This window comes from Alligator mississippiensis, chromosome 11 (genome assembly GCF_030867095.1).
Source record: "Alligator mississippiensis isolate rAllMis1 chromosome 11, rAllMis1, whole genome shotgun sequence".
NCBI classification, from domain to species: domain Eukaryota; kingdom Metazoa; phylum Chordata; order Crocodylia; family Alligatoridae; genus Alligator; species Alligator mississippiensis.
In genome coordinates, this window is record NC_081834.1 from 50,472,554 (window position 1) to 50,496,202 (window position 23,649).

The 23,649-nt window shown below is 45.5% G+C and overlaps 1 protein-coding gene across 13 annotated transcripts in view; it reads right to left on the reverse strand.

The window, feature by feature from the left end:
• The window catches only part of LOC109285231 (butyrophilin subfamily 1 member A1-like), a 70,493-nt gene that overhangs the window by 35,451 nt on the left and 11,393 nt on the right, over positions 1–23,649 (reverse strand). For 8 of the 13 annotated variants that reach the window (XM_059715033.1, XM_059715030.1, XM_059715029.1 and 5 more), the window contains 9 exons: positions 22,001–22,348; positions 20,422–20,703; positions 20,176–20,283; positions 17,002–17,022; positions 16,526–16,546; positions 15,434–15,454; positions 14,502–14,522; positions 12,668–12,700; positions 9,377–11,479 (listed from right to left, as the gene is read on the reverse strand). In XM_059715033.1, coding sequence (XP_059571016.1) covers positions 10,950–11,479; positions 12,668–12,700; positions 14,502–14,522; positions 15,434–15,454; positions 16,526–16,546; positions 17,002–17,022; positions 20,176–20,283; positions 20,422–20,703; positions 22,001–22,348 — 1,385 coding nt within the window. In that variant the 3' untranslated portion in view covers positions 9,377–10,949. Of the gene's footprint in view, positions 1–958; positions 4,783–9,376; positions 11,480–12,667; positions 12,701–14,501; positions 14,523–15,433; positions 15,455–16,525; positions 16,547–17,001; positions 17,023–20,175; positions 20,284–20,421; positions 20,704–22,000; positions 22,349–23,649 lie in introns of those variants that run through there. The other 5 variants (XM_059715041.1, XM_059715038.1, XM_059715040.1 and 2 more) reach the window with 3 other exon arrangements.

The following is a 23,649-nucleotide window of genomic DNA, read 5'->3' on the forward strand; positions in this document are numbered from 1 at the left end:
GATACGTTCTCACCCCAAATTCTCTTTCTTTCAGTGGAGAAGAGCTGTGATCTATCCAGGTAATGCAAGTTCATACTGTAGTGTATGCACTGTATAATGTAATGTATTGTGTGCCTAGGACATGTAATGTTAATATATAGCAGAAGGGGAGCAACCCTGCAGGGTGTTGCAGGCTGTGTTGCTGAACTACAAATCCCAGAGGCATCTGGAAGCAGGAAGAGGAAGTGATGAGCGGTGATGAGCAACTCTGCAGAGTCCTGAACTTTTCTTTATAAAAGTAACAAAACCCCTTTTGGCTGTGGTGCTCCTGCCTGAGTATTGTGATGGCCAAGTTTGTTTTTACCCTGAAATAAAATAGTTTTCTGTAGCATACTGTTAGGTTAACAATAATTTAGATTATTGAAAAGTATTAGCTTTGTAGCTAAACACAAGGCATGACCTGTGGCCTTGCAATGCTGCTGACCACAAGACAGAATGATAGCTAAGCCAGCCATTTTCTTATGCCAAGTGCCTTAACCATTTTGTTAGAAAAAGCAAAAATTAAGTCTGTGTACTGAGTACCAGTTGCAGCTAGGAGCAAGGTAAGATAAGGGGGGCCAGAAGGAAGAAGATGGTACAGCAGAGCACAGGAAAACAGATTGGAATGTGTAAGATAACACTAACTTTTTTCTTTTGGAAAAGTACTGAAATTTGTAATGCACCATGTAAGGAGATGATTACCATAAGTATTGCATGTTCAATAGCCTTGTAGTTTTCTTTGTTAGAAAAGGTATAAAAGACGGCCCCACCTTTCAGTGGGGGCCATTTTGCCTCTTTGCTGGCTTATGGTCATTTGCTCGAGCAAATAAACTGCAGTTAACCCTTTACCCGTGTTGTCTGGATTCTATGCGGCTAGACAACAGACTCCAGGGAGTTTTCTCCCATGACAATTTGGTGACCCAGATGGGACCCGTCTAGCTTGGAGCCTTTGGAGATCTCCACCCCCTGACACCCCAGTGCGCACCAGGTGAGGTCACCTATTTGGGTCAGTCTCTGAGGTGGACAGTCCCCTCGGGACCAATAAGGCAGGATCCTTAAATTGGGTAAAGGGATGGTGCTGGTGAGTACCTCAGGTCTGTATGTTTTTGGTTTTTGGTTTAATTTCTGGTTCCCGGTTGCTCCTGGGTTTTGGTTTCTGGTTAGTCTTTTAGAGGACTCTGGTCTTGTTTCTGTTTGATTGTGGGTTCGAGTCCCACCTTTATTCCTCTAGAGGACTTTGAGAGCAGTCTTTAAGGGTATCCGTCTGCCGCTTTAAAAGCTGTTAGAGCGGCAGCCTGGCCGAAAGGTGAAAGACACGGATAAGAGGTAGAAGTGCTGTTATAACGGCCAACGACTAGGGTCTCGGACTCAAGACGCCCCTCCTCACGGAGAAAGCCAGTGGGATCCGAGAACACTGGCTGTTGTACATAGACGAAACAGCTTCTAGGCAGGTAGGACTTAGGGAAATAAGACTGCTTATACTTGGATATAATCATGGGTTCTGGCCAAGGAAAAGTTATTCCCGATTCACCCTTTGATTATATGATCAAAAATTGGAAATATTTGGAGGGATGGACGGGACTGTCCAGGTCTCGTATGGCAGAACTTCATTTGGCCGACTGGACGTCTTATACGTCTCAGTTAGATTTGAAAAGACAATGGCCAGAGAATGGATCATTTGACCCAAATCTCTTAACTGCCTTGCAAAAAATCTTGGAGAACCTCCGCCCCGGTGAAATGGACTATTGGTATTTGTGGGACAGTGTTGCCAGCAAACAGTCAAAGCTCTTGTCAGTCACCCTGACCCCTATATCTTCCCCGAACTTGTTAGCTCCCCTTCAATGTCCAAAACCTTCCGCCCCACCCTCATATTCAGAAGATGATTATAAACCCATGCCTAGGCCCCCTAACCTGCCGTTAGTTCCACCTCCAATAATACCTGAACCCCGAAGCAGCACCCCCGGGCCGGCCGAGGGACCGGAAAATTCTGGAGAGACGTCATCCCGATCGCCTCTCTCGGAATTACAGGGTCCCGGATCTGGAGATAGATCAAGAAATCGCTCTCCAGATTCCAGCACCACTCCCATAGCCAGTCACACCCGTTCCCACACAACTGCGACTAAACTTCAGTTGCCTCTAAGAGAATACCCTGTGCCTGGTGAGGGTGGAGGAGTTGTCAGTCACTGGACACACACACCGTTCACCACCACTGATCTTTTAAATTGGCAAGAAAACACCCCCAGGCTCAGAGACGGCCCCGAGGTAGTTCTAAGGCGCTTCAAAACCATTTTCATGACTCATAACCCCTCCTGGTCAGATGTCATGCAACTTCTCGATAGCCTTTTAACCTCAGACGAGAAGACCCAAGTATTATGCCACGCTGACCAATTTTTAACTAATCAGCCGCATCAGGACCACCCCATGCCACATGGCGTGCCTAGGCAAGATCCAAATTGGAATTATAACCCGGAAAGGGGAAAAAAATGCAATACAAATGCTAAAGGAAAGCATCTTAGAAGGGTTAAAGAAAGCAGGAGATAAGACTATGAACTGGTCCAAAGTGACAGCTACTGTTCAGAGTTCAGAAGAACACCCTTCAGACTACTTTGAAAGACTCTGTAAAGCCATGTGCCGGTATGGAAACATAGATCCTGAACCACCTGACGCTTTGTCTGTGTTAAGACTTGTCTGCATGAGTCAGGCTCGTGAAGATATTAAACAAAAGCTCCAACAACACTGAGGGTGTTGAAGGTAAATCCATGGCAGAAATCTTAGCCATTGCTACTAAAACTTTTAATGGAAGGGAAGAAAAAAAGAGAAAAGAAAAACAAAAGGAAGATCAGTCCAACATTCGCATGTTGGCAGTGGTAATTCAGCCACCAAACCCTTACAGGACCAATCTGCCCCGTGGCCCGAGGCCCTTTGTGCCTAGGACACTGGGCCGCACCTACCAACCTCATGGGCCCAATGTGTGCCATTACTGCAAACAGGAAGGACACTGGAAAAGAGAGTGTAAGTTAAGATCAAAAGGACCCCCAAGTGACAATCCTGAAAACCAAAAATTCAAGAACCCCCAGCTCGCTACTGTTGCCTCAGACTTTGCTCAGGACCAATTTAACAACTGACGCGATGAGGGAGATTCTGCGTGTCACCTTTTGCAACTATTCTCTGTTCAACCTAAAGAAATTACCCTAAACTGCAGTACTCAGGATCCCCTGATACCCTTAGAAATAGGAGGACACGTCTATGAGTGCCTGCTAGACACAGGGGCAACTTTTTCCAGTATTTCCAAAGGACACCTTTCCCCAAGCGGAAAACAAGTCACAGTTATGGGTATCGAGGGCAGACCTTTCTGTTGCCCTTTTTCTCAAGCTGTTAATATCAAGATTGGTCCTCTTTCAGCAGAACAGTCCTTTCTCTTAGCCAATAGTCCTGTCAAACTTCTAGAAAGGGACCTTCTCTGCAAACCACGTGCCACCATACAGTGTACACCCGACGGAATTATCTTAACATTCCCGTCCTCTCAAATCCCTACGTTGGCTGCGGTCCTTGTACCCACCCAAAACCCACGTTTAGAGTCTCTTCCTTCTATTTTAAAGGAAAAAGTACCCTCAGAACTTTGGGGTCTCACCTCCAGCTCAGTGGAACTCCTAAAATCTACGGATCCTGTTAAAATCCTAACTCGTACCAATGTCGAACCACCTAAATACCCTTTAAAAGCAGAGGCAATTGAGGGACTTAAGCCTTTAATTGAAGACTTTTCTAAACAAGGAATTTTGATTCCCTGTCAGTCACCCCGTACCACTCCTATACTTCCAGTAAAGAAACCCAAGCCTGGTCCAGACAGAAAGCCTGCTTATCGTTTTGTTCAAGACCTCAGGCAAATTAATAAATATGTCATTCCTCGACACCCCGTTGTTCCTAACCCCAGTACTATTTTGACTGCAATACCTCCTGACACTGCTGTTCACACAGTAGTAGAGCTCTGTTCAGCTTTTTTCAGCATCCCCATCCACCCTGAATCCCAGTATCTTTTTGCCTTCACCTGAGGTTCCTCTCAATTAACCTGGACACGGTTATCCCAAGGATATGTAGAATCTCCCAGCATTTTTTCTCAAATTCTTCACAAAGATTTGCAAGATGTTACCTTTCCTAACTCCTCATCCCTTCTAATATACGTGGATGATTTACTCTTGTGCTCTACCTCACACGAGGCTTCCACCCAGGACACCATCATTTTACTTACTGCACTGGCTGCCAAAGGCCACAAGGTGTCACCAAGCAAACTTCAGTTCTGTAAATCCACTGTCAAATTCTTGGGACATATTTTAGAATCAGGCCAACGACACCTTAGTGATGACAGAATCCAAGCCATTCTTAATATTCCTTGACCTATAACAAAGCGCCAGGTTAGAGGTCTGCTGGGAATGGTGGGGTTCTATCGCTCTTGGATCCCAGCCTTCAGAGAATTAACCAAGCCACTTGTGCAGCTCACCATGAAAGATGCAGAAGAACCAGTTTTTTGGGATCATGAAGCCGCCCGCAGTTTCAGTGATATAAAGACGGCTTTAATTTCTGCCCCAGCCCTAAGGCTACCAGATTATCAAAAGCATTTCATGCTCTTTGTTCATGAGCGACTAGGAATAGCCTCTGGGGTACTTACCCAACCCTTGGGCACCACCCAACGCCCGGTAGCTTACTTCTCTGCACAATTAGATCCAGTGGCAAAGGGGGGAGTGGGATGCCTTCGTGCAGTGGCAGCAGCTGCAACAATAGTCGAGAAAGCCCAGGAATTAGTCCTCAGATACCCCCTTATCCTAAAGGCTCCACATGCAGTGGCCCTTCTCCTCCTCCAGAAAAATACCCAGCATTTTTCTCATCAGAGAATGAATAAATATGAGACCACACTTTTAATGGCCACAAATCTAGTTATAGAAAGATGCAATACCCTGAATCCAGCTACTCTATTACCTCTACCTACACGAGTTTGTCAATTAGCATTTGGGTACGCTGTAAATATTTGGACTGATTCTAAGTATGCCTTCGGAATCTGTCATGCCACTGGACAATTGTGGAAACTAAGAAGATTTCTAACAGCCTCTGGGACTAAAATATCAAATGCCAAACAAGTCCATGACCTCCTACAGGCTATAATGTTACCAAAGGCCATAGCTGTAATGCATTGTCCAGCCCACACCAAAAAGGGAGATCAAGTCTCAAAAGAAAATGCCCTGGCTGATGCAGCAGCCCAGACAGCAACCCTACAGCTGCTCTCTGCTCTGGCCTTCCAAACTCAAATTCCTCAGTCAAAGGCATATTTGGGAATATTACTAGAGTCAAAAATGTATGAGTCTGCTCCACTCTTAGAACAACAGAGATGGAAAGCGGTTGGAGCCACCTGTGAAAAAGATGGAATATGGCGAGTACCACATGAAAGGATAGTGCTACCTGAAGTAGCCCTTAGACTCTGTCTACAGCAACTTCACCTAAACGAACATTTAGGTTGTGAAAAACTTGCTGCAGTCACTAACAGGCTGTTCTACGTACCCGGAGTCTACCAGGAAGCAAAAAGACTTTTAGAACACTGCAGTATATGTAAAAAGTTTAACATCAAAGGAGAAAAATCAGGACCCCCTGGAGCCCACCCCTGGGCCTATACTCCTTTTGAAAGACTACAAATTGATTTTGCTGATATGCCTAAAGACAATGGGTACAAAAATCTCCTAGTAATTGTTGATCAACTCACGGGGTGGGTAGACACCTTCCCCATCAGAAGAGCTACAGCACAGCAAGTAGTAAAAGTGCTCCTTAATGAAGTTATACCCAGGTTTGGTCCACCATGCATCATGGAAAGCGATCAAGGATCACATTTTACTGCTGACATAAACAAAACTCTGACCAGCTGCCTAGGCATAGAATGGAAATTCCATACCCCTTGGCACCCAGAAAGCTCAGGACAAGTAGAGAGAATGAATCAAACCCTGAAACAGAGAATTGGAAAGCTATGTGCTGAGAGTGGGTTAAAATGGACTAAGGGTCTCCCACTAGCTCTTATGTCTATCAGAACTACTCCCAAGGGAAAACTCAAACTCAGCCCATACGAGCTGCTGTTGGATACCCTGTTCCCCAACATTTCCCTTTACTACCGGCTCACACTTTCTCTCTTCTAGGCGATGAAGAACTCACTTCTTACGTTTTATCTCTACACTCTCAGTTAAATTCTCTCCTTAGGTACACTGCTTTGAGCCAACCCTTACCTGCCGATGTTCGAGCACATCACATCCAACCTGGAGACTGGGTGTGTGTAAGAACTTGGAAACAGTCTCCCCTTGAACCAAGGTGGCAAGGGCCATATCAAGTCCTACTCACCTCTCACACCGCTGTCAAGGTAGCAGAAAAGGACAACTGGATTCATTACACTCGCACGAAGAAGAAAGAAGATTCACCAGAGCCTAGGGTCGGCTCCAATGCAAGCCTCCCCGACCAGGAAAAGTGGAGGCCAGAAGAAGACGATGACGGACTTCACGGGAGCACCGCTTGTCTGCCTGACCACGACAAGGGTGGACCAGAAGCAGACGAAATACCAGATAATTCATGGACTAGCGGCCCACTTTCGGGCATAAAACTCAAGCTTACCCGGAAAACTTAACAGACAGTCATTATGACTCTTGTATTATCATTATGTGTTCTTTTCTCTTTTAGGTATATCAAACTCAGCAGTTATGTCTACCTGTTGTATTTGTCCCCAAAACGAGCTTGCAACCCTCACTAAGGCTAACTACGAAGTCTCAAAGTCAACTATAATCGATGTCCACCTGCATTCCATTTCCCCATGCTGTTTGCGTCAAGAAATTACACTAGAGTATGGACTCAGTGCTGGTATGGCAGTGATGTGTGTAAAGCTGGACCCAGAACTCTGGTTTGCAATCCTCAAAGATTGGCCTTCAAGCCTTCAGTCCTTCATATCTACCAGCCCTAGCCCATCTACATCTAGTAACGATCCTTATCTTTGGTTTAATAACAATGTTTACCTCCAATATATATCACAGGCTGCAAGGGCAGAAAACCACAGTAACTGCTGGGCATGTAGCCATCTCCCTCTCCATTCTCGAGGAGGGATCCCTATGGTTCCTATCCCCTTGAGAATGGTAGAATCACTCCTGAATCCATCTAGTGACCCCAATTTCCCTAACAAAACTTGGGAACAGAATAAACGAGAGTACTACTTAGTTGTGCCAGTAGTTGGAGATTGGTGCTTCTACGTAAACTGTTCGGGAAGTTCCTGTCTAAATGTAGGTACTAGCACATGTCATCATTATTATACGGATTCTACTGGAGGAGATTGGCGTAATAATCATACACATACTCCTACTTTTTGCATCTCTTACAATGATTTTTACAGCAAGGAAAACAACCATGGCATTAATCCTAAATGCAAACCTGTCCCCAATTTAAAAAATATCCTGTGGTATTGTTTGTACCATGATACCTCCTGGGGACAGTGCTTCTTCAATGGAACTGCAAATCCTTCCTTTAAATCAAAAGGTGAACGAGGAGTGCTAGGATTAGGAAATGGTGGCCGTATACCACCCAAGTATTCAGGCCTCACCGCTTTAGAGGGGCAATATTGGGTCTGTGGCTCTTACGCCTACTATAAAATCCCCGCCGAGTAGGTGTAACCATGATCCTTGTCAGATCTTTGCCAACGTGACGTCTCCAGGTAGCACCAGAAGGACTGGATCCAGGATTGGAAACAAAAATAGAATTGGGAAAGAAGATAATCCAGATCTGGAGAAAACACCAAGTCCCCCAGTTCTGTGAACAATATCATGGCCAACTCTGGAGATATGGGGCTGGAGAGATGGAAAGAGAAGGTACATGAGATCCCAATGCATGCAATTGTGGGGAAACTGGTGATAGGGATCTCAAAGCTGGGTGCGCAGGGACACTTTTCACTAGAGGTGGCAGTGAAGCAGAGAAGGATCTGGGGTGCTTGTTCCAATGCGTCTTTAAAAAAAGGGTTGAAAAACCTGTGGGGCACAAGAATAATCTAGCAGCAAAACACTTGATCTTGATCCAAGGCAAGAAGAAACTAAGGAACTGTGCAAACGCTCTTATTTGCAAGAAGAAGTGTGTATTTCTCAGGTGTGTGACCTGAGAAAGAACGCTTTGCCTTTGAAAGCTTGTCTGACTCTATCCCAACTACACAGCTCAGGGATGGGTAAAATATGGCGTGCAGGCTGGATCCAGGCACCAACTGACTGGATCCAGCCTGCAGCTGCTCCCACAGCACTCCACATGGGGCCAAGCCCCACTTACTACTGCCAGGGCAGCCCGTGCCATGTTCCCTCCCGCACCTGCCAGCCTGGGCCCCCAACCACTGCACACACTTGCAGGAGGGTTGTTCCCAGTGCTGCTCTGCTCCCCTTGCCTCCCACAGGAGCTGCCTGGCTGAAATGTCCTGCCTGCCCAGAGTAGCACAGCAGGGGCAAGAGTGGGAGGAGTCACTACTGGAGGCGAGGGGAGTGGAGCAGCACCCAGCCAGCCGCAGCCACACCAGGAACAGCCCTGCTGGAAGCTGCCCACTGGTCAGGGTCAGGAATGGGCTAGCAGGTGCAGGCTGAAGCTGAGGGTGAGGGGAGGGAGAGGGAAGCATGGGGCATGTGCAGCAGAGCTTGCTCAGATGCTGAGGTTTGCAGCTGACCCCGTGGTGCTTGACACTATGTGGAGCATTATGGGGAAGCTGTGGACTGCACCACCTGGGTGAGCTCTGCTACATGTACCCCCTGCCTCCTCCCTCCCCTCACCCCCAGCTGGCTGCTGAGACCTAGTGCCCAGGCAGCACCCCCTTGTGCACACACACACATTGCCCCCCACACATTCCCCCATACAGACACACACCCCACCCCACAGGGCAGAGCATGCAGGGAGAAGATTGCACCTTGGCTAAGCCCTGGCCCCAAGCTGGCAACACCCTATGACTTGGCGCATGTTCCTAGCCTTGCCTGCCTGTCCTGCTCCCAAACGCTGCTCCCTGCCCACCCACAGCCCCATAGAGAGTTTTGGCAAGTTGTTGTGTGGGTGGGGCAAGAATTGGGGGGTGCTGACCTGGCCCATGACAGCTCATCAAAACTCTGTATGTGGCCCTCAGGCACAAATACTAGCCCACCCCTCACATATTTGGTCCAATAAAAAAATATCACCTTAAAATTCCTTGCCTCTTTTTACGTCTTCAGATCCAAGCATGTAAAAGAATGGGGTTAGGACATGCAGTGGGGTAGAAAATATCTGAGACTGAATACTTGAGACACATGTCCCCTAGTGAGCATGCTCATATGGACAAGCAGTCCAAGGAGAATTCTGTATCTGTCAAAAATGTTTTATTTACCAGTTATGAGGCTATCACATTACTTGCAACTGACAAATAATAAAAAGTATTGAAAAATTAGATAAGCATTGCGTTAAAGCACTGAAATAGCTCCCCTTATTAATTAAATGGATGAACTAAGGAAGAATCAGAGCGGCATTTTCAGTACTGTTTTCCATTCTTTCAAATCTGCCGTGCACCACGTGTCCTCTTGGAACAGAACAAACAGGCTGCACAGTTGTAGCAGAAAGCCCCCTTTTCCTCTTGCCTGCATTTGGCAACTGACTCCCCAGCCCAGCCCAGCCCAGCCCCTGGCTTGTTTACTTTTCATTCCATCCAGGAAGAACACACACCTGCTGTGAACTGCTGAAGCTTCCTTAGCCTGACGAAGGGTTTTTGAACCCAAAAGCTTGCTTAATAACCATTCTCCAACTATTTGGGTTGGTCTAATAGAAGATATCAAATTCACCCAAGGAACCTTGTCTGCCTTTAGTTTCATAAGTGAGTTATACATTGTAACAATGTTAACAAGGGCAGGAATCAAACTCCCCTTCCCTGTATCAGGCTGGCCCCTGAAAGAGCCAGTGAATCAGTGATTGAATGTGTAACATGGTAGCAGGCAGCGAATAACACCTGGGAGACTGCAGATCAACCAAGGGAAGAACTCAGTAGAAGACAATGTAACAACCGGGAAATCTCTAAACGTCACTGATCAAGGACTAGAAGCCCTGGCCTGAGTTAATCTACGCCGGGGACCAACTTTTGGGCTGAATATCTCCAGATCGACCACTCCCAGAGCCCTATTCTAAATTCATCAACAGACTCCCAAATCTGCACGTACATGCGGACGACCCCTGGGGCTGACAGATGCCATCCAGTAGCCACCAAGGGAGGGCGGGGGGGAAGTCCCACGAGGGTCGACGCCTGGATTGGGCAAAATGAAAACTGGGGAGTCACCAAAGTCTGCCAAGGACAGATAAAAGGCAGTGAAAAGTGACCCTCAGTGGCGCCCTCTTGATCTCCAACTCGACCAGACCTGTCCAGCCAGAAGGACCAGCCGGCGACCCCTTCTGGATAACACCATGCTGTAAGAAGCCTCGACTGGCCATCGATGGCAGACTCCAGCACTTGTAGGATAGATATATCTAACTCTTGTAGCTTGCTACTGTGTGTGTGCGTGTGTGTGTGCGTGGGGACCAGCCCCAAGGTTTATGATTTAACTCATTACAGTGTTTCAATCCGCCTAATAAACCATAATTTTAAGGATCCTGAGTTGGACATTTGTAGCCAACACAGTCAACTGGGAGACAGGAACTGACATCTGCATCTTGCCAACTTCCTGCTCTCCCTGGTTGGGCAGTTCATACTCAAGGAGTCTCTAGGGTCATAGAGAAGAGACAGTGGGAACATCTGCAGGAAGGCACAAGTCTTGCAGAGCAGGGGTGGTCAACCTCTGAGTAGCGCGCCACCACTTGTGACCCAGTCATTGCCATAGGTTTCTGACCTCTGCTGCAGAGCCACACAGACAAGCCTGAGGCTACAGTCCCAATTTCAGTTGGATATTTCATTCCAGAGCTATGGGACATAGCTCAAGATAAGCTATTGGACCAACCCGGAACCAAGGGCGGATTCTCTCCCCCGTTAAAAACGCAGTCTGGAAAGTGAAGATCGGGACTTGATTGCCAACGTCAAAAAATGCCACCTGGCCCAACTCATAGTCCAGAGAGACCCGGATCAGCTCTGGGGGCTGGCTCAGGGGCAGGGGTGTGTGATTAGGGGATGTGAGAGCCCAGTACTCACCCCCACATTGAAAAATAGCCCAGATCCCCTCCTCAGGTGTGGGACTGATCCATCCCTTCCTCTTCATAGAGTCTCTCGCAACCCCCATAGCCCAGACTCCCGCATCAGCTGCCTTTACCCCCCAGCAATGTCTCCCAGAAGAGAAGCCCTCACAGCCCAGCACACAGTGATAAGTGTCGTATCTCCCAGGATTGTCAGGTAAATCCTGCTGTGTATCTCCTCGCCTCACGTATTTGCAATCTTCAGATAGGATGAGCTGGGGATGTGCTGTGTCTGCATCCAATGTCAGACTCACTGAAGAAAGAAAAGAGAATCAAGATCAAAGGGAGAGCCCAGCACTGAGAGAGGATTTGACCAAGTCAGTAACAGAAACTGCCAGCAGAAGAATGAACCAGAGAATCTCCTTCCTCCAGGATGCATGCATCTCTGAGATCTCAAAGTGCAGAGATGATTCCCTCCCCTGGGAGAGATAGGGCAATGAGAGAGACACGGATACAGAGATGGAGGATTGGCCTCAGAACTCTTCTCCTTCTGCACCCTCTTCTCTTCAGCAAGGGGACTTGTGACCCTCAGCCCAAATCCAAACCTTCTTCAGGCAGGTACGTAGCGCTTACCTGGCCTAACTTCAGCAGCCCCTATAGCATTTCATGCTGCTTGCACTGGTTTTTAGATCCTGCTGGGGAACTAATTTTATCCTTCCGAGGATGTTCGCTCAATGAATCCACTGTAGTCATTTATATTTGGTTTTGATCTTATTCAGCACAGGATGGAAGGTCCCTCAGTGCAAGTTCCAGATAACCCAAGACTACCAATTTTGGATGTAGGAGGAAGAGAAGGAAAAGTAGTAGAGTCATACCATTTTTTAAATCCAGTGTTTAGGACACTTGTCCAGGCAGTGTGCCCCAGGTTCTAACCCCTGGTACCCACAATGTGGTAGCAACTTTCTTAACATTCCTTGTGTTTCATATCCCCCATGCTCAATTTTCAATGCCTATAACCCTAACATTTTCTCACTAAATTCAGTCTGCTCCTCATCTACACATCATGATCCCATTATCAACCAGAAAGCGAGGGGGCAAAGCTAAGTGGAAATGTAAGCAGCAGCAGTGAATGGTAAATATGCTGAGACAGGACAAGTCGTGGCATGATAGTGATAGCAGGAGGTTCATGTTCCCCATGGCTCTTTGGAAGCAATGGGAAGTGCTCTCAGGAAATGCTGTACAGGCAGGGTTAATGAAGGCAGAGAAAGGACAGGAAGAGCAGAAGTAGTAACACCTGGGTGCATTGTGTTCTGATGGGACACGGCCACAGAAAATGCTTGACGCTGTCCTTTTGATATCCTTTAAATGCAGGAAGCTGCTGAGTTTTGCAGATGAGGTTTCCACTGAGCTAGTGAGTCACAGCCTGATCATCCACCCAAGGAGGGAGGATTTCACATGGGAGGTGGGATGTGAGCACTAATAAGCCATAATCTTTGATTACCTTCTTCAATAGGCACTGCAAATCTTCTCCACCCTACAACCAAAGATGAGAAACATTTCAATCACATGCATTCCTTTCATAGGCCTGAGGATGTGATAAGCATCCCTTTTTAACACTTTAAAGAGGAGGAGGAAAGTAGTTGTGTGGAAACAGGCATCAGCTGTTAGGATCTAACTATTAAGGTCTCCATTGAGAGCTTGAAAGTGGTATTTAAAAATTTGTTCTTTGGGAATTAGTTAAAAATGTATATGTATTAGAAAGGTTCTGGATGGGCAGCAGGGGTTAATGTATTTCTAAAAAACCTGGGTGTCACACACACGCACGCACACACGCACGCAGTCTTTGAAACAGACAGGCTGTCAAACAATCAAGGACACATAGTTTGAGAAACTGGGAGCATGCACCATACTGCTCCATAACAAGAGATATGGTGGCATCAGCTAACAAGGCCTGACAGCAGGGGGGCCTGAATCCCAGTTTTGGGTGAACAGACCAAATTAGAAGGAGGCCCAGAAAGACCAAATTAGCATGCATGCACGTGATGAGCTATGTGGACAGTATGATGACCAAAGAGAGACCAATGATAGCCACAGATGAAGAATCATCAGGGAAAAGTGTCCCTGAGACGGGCAAGTGCTGCCCAGTAGGGGTGGGGCAGGCAGGGCATGGAGCAGGGCTCATCCAGGGAGCACGGGAGAAGAGTAGGTGGCTCTTGCCACTGTTCACTGCTCATCCACTGGCTTGTCCGCTGGCTCCCGCTGCTGCTTCTGCGTAAGGGGGGCCCTGTACAGGATGGGGTGGGCTGGGGCCAGGGCTGTGCAGGGCTGTTTCCAGTGGAGCTGGGTGTGGGGTAGCAGCCATCACGAAATTCGCTGTAGATCCCCCTCCCAGTAGCACCATCCCCTGGCCAGCCCAGGCTCTACCAGGAACAGCCCCATGCAGCCCCACCCCCAACCCGCCCTGTCCTGCACAGATCCAGGGGCACCCACCCACCCTGACATGCCCTCCCAGACAAGTGGCAGAAGCAGTGATGGAAGCCAGTGGACGAGCGGCAGGTGGCAGCAGGAGCCACCCCCCACCCCCGGATGAGCCATGCTCCATCCCTCACCACCCCATCCCGAATGAGTAGCGCTTGCCCCAGCTCCAGCCCCTGCCTCGCTCTCTTCCTCACCATGGGGACTTTGATCTGGCCCCCCCACCCCCTCCTCTTCCACCACACCAGACTTATCAGCTGGCAGCTCTCCATGCTGCCTGCCATGCTGCTCACTAATATGTGCTGCGCTGAGGCTGTGCGCATGCGTGGACCAATCATCAGCCCAATTATTGGCCCCTGAAGGATGATTTCTAATATAGTTAATGTTCCTTATATCAGTGCCGATCTGTTATCGGACCAATGTATTGGTGCACCTCTAGCTCGTACCAATTATAACAACCTTCCTGAAGTCAGATTCACCGGTAGTAGGGTTTACACTCTCTCCCCTTCTCCCTCAGAAAACAGCATTTGAGTGTTTCCTACTGCCATGTTTAAGAGACAGAATCATATGTTTTATAGCTCTTCATATCCTTATCACAAAAAAGCTAAATATATTACAATGGTCTATTACATTAGCTAGTCAATAGTAAAACCAATTTTTCATCACAATGTAAAAATACTATTTAAAACATTTTTCAAGCTTGTTTTTCCTGCCAAATATCTCCTATTTAGCCTTAAACCACACTAATTTAATTAGTAAAAAGGCAGAAAAACAAAACACCAAATGGATGAAGCTCTTTTTACAAGAGTACAACTTTGCCAAAAGGTTTTACAGGCAGGAAGAGGGAAAAGATGACTTACTAAGTTCGGCTGCTTGTGTTTCTGAAAATAAACAAAAAGGAATAAAACATTAACAAAGGAGCCTCTTTTTCCACAGATACATAAGCACTTTTAATTGTATATATACATAATTTTTCCAAGACGGGATTTCCAAATGTGCCTGTGGACCAGATATGTATCAGGATTTATGGACCTGAAAGTGTGACAGGAAGGAATTGGAAGTCTACATACAAAATTGCAAACCTGAGAAATCTTCCTTGGCCTCCACCTCACTCGGGAGGCACCTAAAGATCTGCAGACATCTACTCCAGATCCAGGATGCCTAGTCCTCCTCCCAAAGGCAGGACTAAACTCTCATCTGTAATGTAAGGCTTCTGCAGGGAGAACTGCAGCTGCCACAAAGAAGCTGCCAGAATGCATGATTACCTACATGGCTTCTGGTAGCTCCATGCAGCTACTGACACAATTGCATGGCTTCATTTTATTAACTGTGCTAACGAGGAGTACAGTGCACCCTGGGAGGCACCAACTGCTAGTGGGACTGTTATGAAAAGGGTTGTTGGTGGGTTTCATATACCATGCAGAAGAAAAGTGTAACTTTCAACTCCTTTCCTTTTTTTGAGATGGCATGTGTTACAATAACTGTTTCAGTGCTAAGGTAATCAGATGCTCAATGAGTGTAAATCAGTGCACATTCATTGATTCCAACAGACCTATGTTAATTTACAAAAATGAATACGGACATTAGAAATCTATATAATTGCTACATTTTAGTTTCTCAAAAATTCACATATTCCTTTGGTATGAAATTGAACAAAGCTCACACTGCTTCTCTTAAAGCTCAAGTACAAAAAAGAAACATCAAAAACACTTCCTTCTCCAAAATAAAGGCAAAACATGGGTCCAACTTTCTACTAACGGTTTATTTGTTGAAAGAAGGAAACGAGACTTACTGATTTCTGCATCACGTTCCCCTAAAAATTAAATAAAAAATAATATAATTATTATATGGGGATTTGTTTTCCTTGGACAGACACATAAGAAACTCCTTTCCTACAAGGAAGGAAATGTTATTACTTTCCCCTTTTCATTTGTGTTACTTTACCCCAATACCATTATTGAAGTGTTCTGTTGCTGGTGTTATTGCTTATATCGCTTTCAGAGTTTACCTCCTGGGGTAAAATTGGCAAGCCTCAGTTTTCTCCCGTATGATTAAAAAAAGCAAAGAAAGAACCCCTCCCCCTCCTCCCCCAAACAACCTGTCCCCTTCCCAACACTTAAAAAGCTAATGATTTAAATCAAAATAAAATGAATAACCCAACAATATATTGTTGACCACAGGTTAGTGTACCTAGGTTTCACTATAAAGGGTATAGCTAAAAAGGGTATTCACAATAAAGGGTATAAAGGGCGACCATCAATCTTCCTGTATCATGGCGCATGCACGAGGGCCATCCAGACCGTTGATGCATATGCCTGAGCAGGAATTTTTTGGAGGAGTAGAGGCTGCCCAGACCTTTCATCCCTGCTTTAGGCCACTGAGACAGAATCCAGATGTTTGGTGCTTCCATGGTTGTAGTTGTATAGGTGTCTGGGAATCAAACCCCAGTCTCCTGTGGGGTAGGCAAGGATTCTACCACTGAACCACAGGGGACGCCCCAAAGAGTGTGTCTCACTTCAAGAAAAAATGTGCATTATTTACTTGGGTTGGCTAAGCCAAGTTAACGAATTTTGGTTCAAACAAATTCTCTACAGGCCACCCTGGAAAACGTGGACATGTAAATGGGCACACGTAGACTAGAAAGCTTTCAAAAGTATCAAAAATAAGGCAAGGTAGTACCTGGCCTGTCATGTAATGGTTAGAGAGCTGCACTAGAAAGTCAAAGAGATTCAAAGTAAAAAACCCCTCTCTCGTCTTTATAAAGGAAAGTACAAAAATGAAATTAAACAAAACTAAGCAACAAGACCAAAACAAAAATCCCCCTCCTATGGATATAATTTTCTCCAAATATAAACATTTTCAAAGGCATAAGAATAATACTTACTAGTTACTGCATCACGTTTCCCTAAAAAACAAACAGAAATAAATATAAACTACTATAGTAGCAGGCTTCCTGAGAGAGACGGAGTCAAAGAACCTGAGTCTTTGAGGATAAAATTCACCTGTAGCACAAAGAGTTGTTTAAAGTACGTGGAACCGGGACACTGGTGATACAATTCATGAGGCTCTGATGGGGGTCAGCTCCTTATTACAAAACTGACAATATTCACCTTTCCATATTTCTTATATTACTCTATTTATGTCTAAAATTAATGCTGGTTCTAAGCACAGTTTATTGTTGCTTAATAGTCTTTAAAAGTAATTGTTCATGTACATTTTCTTGCCTGTCACATTTGTTTTACAATTAAAAATTTAGAATCTGCTGCCCCCCCCCTCCAAATAAATGCATCAAGTAACACTTTCCCCTTATCAGGATAATACTACACACAAATATTTTGTACAGGGGTAAAAGAGACTTACCAAGTTCTTTAGCATGCTTCCCTTAAAAAGAATACAGAAATAAATATTGATTATTACTAAGATCTTCCTTCACTATAGGTAAGAAACAAACAAAATAACATCTGTATTGCTGACGGGTAAAATTCACTGTGCAGGTAGGGGACAGTCTTTAACCAAGGTAAAAAATAAAACAAATTTTACTTTACAAAATATGGATCTGGCTTTGACAACTCAAAATGAACTTGTTCTCAAGACTTTAAAGTTGTAATGATGGTTATTATTATTATTATTATTATTTTTTTACTGGGGACAAGCATATTTATTTCATCACTTGCCACTGTTACACTGCTGTAGGGCGTATTATTGTGGATGCCACTTCTGCCAGTCACCGTTGTGAAAAGCTGCCATCTTTCTACTGTGAACTGTTCATACACAGGCTGGTTTCTGTGGCTTTTCAACAGGCTTGGCTGAGTACGATCCTTGGCCCAGATGGCAAGGGGGTTGAGGACTTCTGCTTGCCTCCAATTAGTAGAGCTCTTCACAAAAGTTGGCATTGTGAAGCAATAGTCATGAGTGGATGGGTGAAATACAGGACATAGGTCTCAGAAAGCTAAATCTGCAGGATGACTATCCAGCACAAAAGAGCATCTGTATGCCTTCAGGCATAAGTAATAAAAATTCAGGTCACATTTGGAGCCCATGACTCCAAAGCAGAGAAGTAAAGAAGACAATGCACAACTGTCTCATAGGGACAAAAAGCAGTGTTGGACAGTGCTGGACTGCAGACTATCTGTGCCCGTTATCCCTGCTGCATTCAAGATGATAGTACTGTGCATACACTGTCCACTCCAGTTTTGTTATACTATTAAGTCTTTTCACATGTCATGTTACTTCTGTGCATACCCAAGTCAATCCTTGTGTACCTGTCAGCTACAATCCTTTTGCCAGTAGAACAAGTAGTTTGATGTAACTTGCATAGAATCATAGAGACTTAGGGTTGCAAGGGCCTTCAGGAGTTCATCTAGTCCAACCCCTGTTCAAAGCAGGACCATCCCCAATTAGATCATCCCAGCCAAAGCTTTGTCTAGCCGGGTCTTAAAAACCTCCAAGGATGGAGCTTCCACCACCTCTCTGGGTAGCCTGTTCCAGTGTTAGACTACCCTCCTAACGAGAAAATTCTTCCTAATATCTAACCCAAACTTCCCTTGCTGCAACATGAGACCATTGCTCCTTGTTCTGTCTTTTGCTACCACTGAAAATAGTCCAGCTCCAGTCTCTTTTGAACCCACCCCCCCTCAGGTAGCTGCAGCCTGCTATTAAGTCCACTCTCCATATCCTCATCTCTAGATTAAATAAGCTGAGTTCCCTCAGTCTTTCCTCATATGTCCCACAGCCCCCTCACCATTTTTGTTGCTCTCTGCTAGACACTCTCCAATTTGCCCACATCCTTTCAGCGGGAGGGGGGGCGCAAACTGAACTTAATGCTCCAGATGTGGCCTCACCAGCGCTGAATAGAGGAATAGAGGAGAATAATCACTTCCCTTGACCTGCTGGCAACACATTTACCAATGCAGCCCAAGATGCCGTTAGCCTTTTTTGCAATAAGGGCACACTGCTGGACATATTCAGCTTATTGTCCATTGTAACCCCTGGCCCTTTTCTGCCAAACTGCTGCCCAGCCAGTCAGCCCCCAGGCTGTACTAGCGCACAGGATAGTTGTGTCCTAAGTGCAGGACTTTTCATTTGTCCTTGTTGAACCTTAAGGGATTTCTTTTGCCCAATCCTCCAATTGATCTAAGTCACTCTGAATCCTAGCGCTACCCTCCAACGTATCTACTACTCCATCCAGCTTGGTGTCATCTGCAAACTTGCTAAGGGTGCACTCAATGCCATCTTCCATGTTACTGATGAAGACATTGAACAAAACCAGCCCCAGGACCGACCCCTGGGGGACTCTATTTGACATGGAGCCATTGATTACTACTCTCTGAGCCCAATGCTCCAGCCAGTTTTCTATTCACCTTACAGTCCATTCATTCAGCCTGTACTTCCTTAGCTTGCCTGCAGGAATGTTGTGGGAGTCTATCAAAAACCTTGCTAAAATCGAGTTACACCACAGCCACTGGTCTCCCCACATCCACAGAGCCAGTCACCTCATCATAGAAAGAAATCAGGTTGGCCAGGCATAACTTGCCTCTGGCAAGTCCATGCTGACTGTTCCCAATTGCCTTTTTCTCCTCCAAGTGCATAGAAGTGGATTCCTTGTGGATCTGTTCCATGATTTTTCCAAGCACTGAGGTGAGGCTGACTGGTCTGTAGTTCCCTGGATCCTCCTTTTCCCCTCCTTAAATATGGATAATATGTTTGCCGTTTTCTAATCATGCAGGACCTCTCCTGATCACCATGAGTTTTCAAAGATGATGGCCAATGGTCCCGCAATCACATCAGCAAATTCCCTCAGCACCCTCAGGTGCATCCCATCCAGCCCCAGGGACTTTTACACATCCAGCTTTTCTAAGTAGTCCCTAACCTGTTCTTTCACCACTGAGGGCTGCTTATCTCCTCCCCAAACTGTGCTGCCCAGTGCAGTAATCTGGGAGCTTATCTTGTCTGTGAAGTCTGAGGCAAAAAAGGCATTGAGCACTTCTGCTTTTTCTGCATCCTCTGTCACTAGGCTGCCTCCCCCATTCAGTAAGGGACCCACACTTTTCCTGATCTTCCTCTTGCTACCGACATACTTGTAGAAACCCTTCTTGTTACCTTCACATCCCTTGCTATCTGCAACTCCAATTGCACTTTGGCCTTCCTGACTTCATCCCTGCATGCCCAAGCAACGCTCTTATATTCTTCCCTACGTATCTGTCCAATTTAGAGTTATTTCAAGGCCTCAAACACCCTGTGATGACCATGGTCTCTCCCATCTTCATAACAGGCTCAATCATCTTCTTGCTAATTTTCAAATAAGAATCTTTGTAGTTGTTCTCCCATGCAAAAACAAAACAAAAACAAAAAAAACAGGTAAGTGCCCAACTTCAATCACCTAATATTAGCTATAGCTTTCTTCTGATCTGGTACCATACATCTGCATTTGGAATACTGCAACATAGGATGCACTTCCTAGTCAAACATCTTTCCTTTTATTCTAGTATTTGATGTAAGAGAAAATCTTTTTTTTAATGGCACTGAATTTCTTACCTCTTTCTCTAAGGATAAAGACAGTAAAGCCTATGAGGAAAACCAAACAGACCATCAATACACCAATCAGAGCTAGGGTCTCTGGAGAAATTGTTGGGAAAAATGAATCTGAAACACAGAATTCAAGAGCTTCTATTAATTTGGAACAATTGAAAAAAATACTACATGTGATTTATTTATTTAAGCATACATATTATCTTCTGGTTTGGCTGGTACTGATGATTTCAGATTTTGATGGGAACTGACCTGATATACGGATTATTGATTCCTTTTCCTGATGTAGAAGGGTGTTTTTGATGCAGCAGGATAAACTCTGTTTTATATTTTGCTGGATAATAATAGATGTTTCTACTTGAAACAGGCCATTTTTGTTTTGGGAATACGTCTCAGTTAGCAGAGGAAAGTGCTGTCCTCTGAAATCCCTCCACAGCACCTCCGGCTTTGGGTACCACCCAGCCGACTGGCACACCACCCGGATTCCTCCATCCTGGTAATCCTCCACAGAGATGAGGGGATTGGAGCCCGAGACTGAAGAAAGATAAGATAAACACAAGTAAACAGCAGTAAGTATTTTTCTAAAGAGTAAGGGTGATATTTTCAAAAGCCATCTATGTCAACCTAACAGAAAGTATGCCATTAATTTAATGGGACAGAGTTGTGCAATTCTAAATACTGCTGAAAATCTTATTAGAAAAGCCTGAACCAAAAATGAATCACAGTATGCAGTTCTCTTTATTCTTGATCCTGACTCGGTGCCTAAATTTAGCTCAGCACTTTCAGCATGTTCTGAACTTTCCAAATGAAATGGGTTTAAGGAACATATTGAACGGAGATGGGATTTCTCACAAGCTGAAATTTAGGCGTGTTGCGTGCCTATTCGGTTATGACTGAACACTAAGCTATAATTACTGGGATGAGAAAAGATGTTTCCTCCACTATTTTTCAATTTACCATTTATCTGGAGCTAAGATTGTATTTAGTTTTCCAGGATTGAAAGAGTTCTGCATCATCAGGAGCTAGAAAGAATACTTCATGCAAGACAAAGTATCCCACAGATGTTTCTGTGGGGTGTCTTTAGCCATCCATTATAACACTTGGTGCCAGTCGCTGACAAAGACAGGAGACTAGATTAGGTATGTATGATATGATTCATTTTAAAACTCCTGTATCCCCATTTTGCTGTATTACATGTTTGTTTTTAATTACAAATTTTAACAGAAGTTGATACAGAAAAAAAGATAAAGGATTTTAAAAAACAGGATAAAGAGAGGTTAAAGAAAAAAGGGCAATTTTCTCATTATCACCAGAACACGTATGGGCTTTTATAAATGTACACTGGTTTACACACACCTGTCTTTATTTGCACCCTTTAATCTCACTCCAGAAACAGACAGACTGGTGCTAACAGGGATAATTGGAAAAATGCTGTAGAGCAGTAATCCCACTGTACTTAAGCCTGAAGTCTGTCAGTCAGCGAGCTGTTGCTCATGAAAGGTTAGGCATCTCTCATTCAGATAATCTATAAAATGCACTACTACCCCAACTTTTACTTAAATCAGAATTAGGTTACTGCTTTATTATGTATCTTGAAAATTGCTATGCAACATGGAAATCCAGGATATTGTTAGTTGTCCAAGTTTGAGATCTTCTGAGCAAGGGCTTCGTGTGATACAACCCCTTAAGAACATCACTTGCCACGGATATGTCACAGTCCTTTGTATACACACTAGGAGCTCAAATTCTGACACAGACCCTCTCTATCACCAGCTCAAGATTAATCTTTCTTTAGCTCACCCAAAAAAGCATACTGGAGCTTGGTTCCTACCTGTCACCTTCAATTCCAATATGGCTTCTTCATAAAAGCTCCCATTTTGGAGGAAACAGTGATACTGCCCTTCGTCAGAGAGTGTGACGTTGAGAATTCTCAAGGCAACATTTCCATCGGGGAGGCCATCTTTCAACAGCTCTGTCCTTTCCTGATACTCTGGCATCTGCTTCCAATACTGGTCTTGCCCAGCACGATACAGATGTACGTAGTTAGAGAACTCGGATCGAAACCATCGCACCTCCATGTTCTGAGCGCTCATCATGGGGGACAGGTGACACAGCAGCACCGTCTCTTTTCCAATGGTAGCAGTGACAGGGCGCTCAGGTCCCAGGACTCTAAACTCAACTTTACAATTCCCCGGGACAAAACAAAAATACACACAGGAGACGGAAATAACAGGAAAATAAAATATCAGGCTGGTCAATCTTTCTAACAAGCAGAGAGTTTTGTCTCCTTTATTTTAGGGGTGTCAAACTCATTGGGCCCTGCAGGCTGGATGTGGACTGTGGGACTTTTCACAGGCCAAATGACCCTGTGCTTGTCAGCAGCCGAGTTAATCCCTGGGGCTGTCAGAGCTGCTGTTTTGGTACGGCTCCAGAACCTAGACAAGTCAATACTGCTACCACTCCACCGCCCTCTCCCCCACCGCTGACTTAGTTGATTGTGGTGACTAAGTTGTACGGTACGGGCAGCAGGCTATGGAGGGGCAGGCAAGTGGTATTAACTCCCTGGAGTTAACTGCAGCCTTATGGGCTGAATCCAGGCAACAGAGGTGGCTGGTCCAGTCAGCAAGAAGCACCACAGGCCAAGTGATTGACTTCCACAAGCCAGATGACTGACACCCCAGCTTTATTTTATACCAACATGTAATTTCATAGATTTCATAGATTTCATAGACATTAGGGCTGGAAGGGACCTCGGAAGATCATCGAGTCCAGCCCCCCGCCCAAAGGGCAGGACGTCAGCTGGGGTCATAGGATCCCAGCAAGATAAGCATCCAGTTTCATCTTGAAGGTGTTCAATGAAGGCGCTTGAACAACCTCCGGCGGCAGGCTGTTCCAGACCTTGGGGGCTCGGACAGTAAAGAAATTCTTCCTTATGTCCAGCCTGAAACGATCTTGTAGTAGTTTGTGACCATTCGTCCTCGTCATCCCTTGGGGCGCTCTGGTGAACAAACGTTCCCCTAGATACTGGTGATCACCCCGATAAACTTGTAGGTGGCCATCAGATCACCCCTGAGCCTGCACTTTTCCAGGCTAAAGAGCCCCAGGGCTCTCAGCCTGTCATCGTAGGGTCTGCTTCCCTGACCCCTGATCATGCGTGTGGCTCTTCTCTGGACTCTCTCAAGCTTCTCCACATCCTTTCTGAATTGTGGAGCCCAAAACTGGACGCAGTACTCCAGCTGCGGCCTCACTAAGGCCGAGTGCAGGGGGAGAATGACGTCCTGGGATTTGCTTGAGAAGCATCTATGGATGCAAGCCAGCGTTTTGGTCGCTTTACTAGCCGCAGCATCGCATTGCAGGCTCATGTTCATCTTGTGGTCAATGATGACCCCCAAGTCTCTTTCTTCCATAGTGCTAACCAACATAGCACTGCCGAGCCTATAAGGATGCTGCGGGTTTTTCTTCCCAAGGTGGAGAACCTTG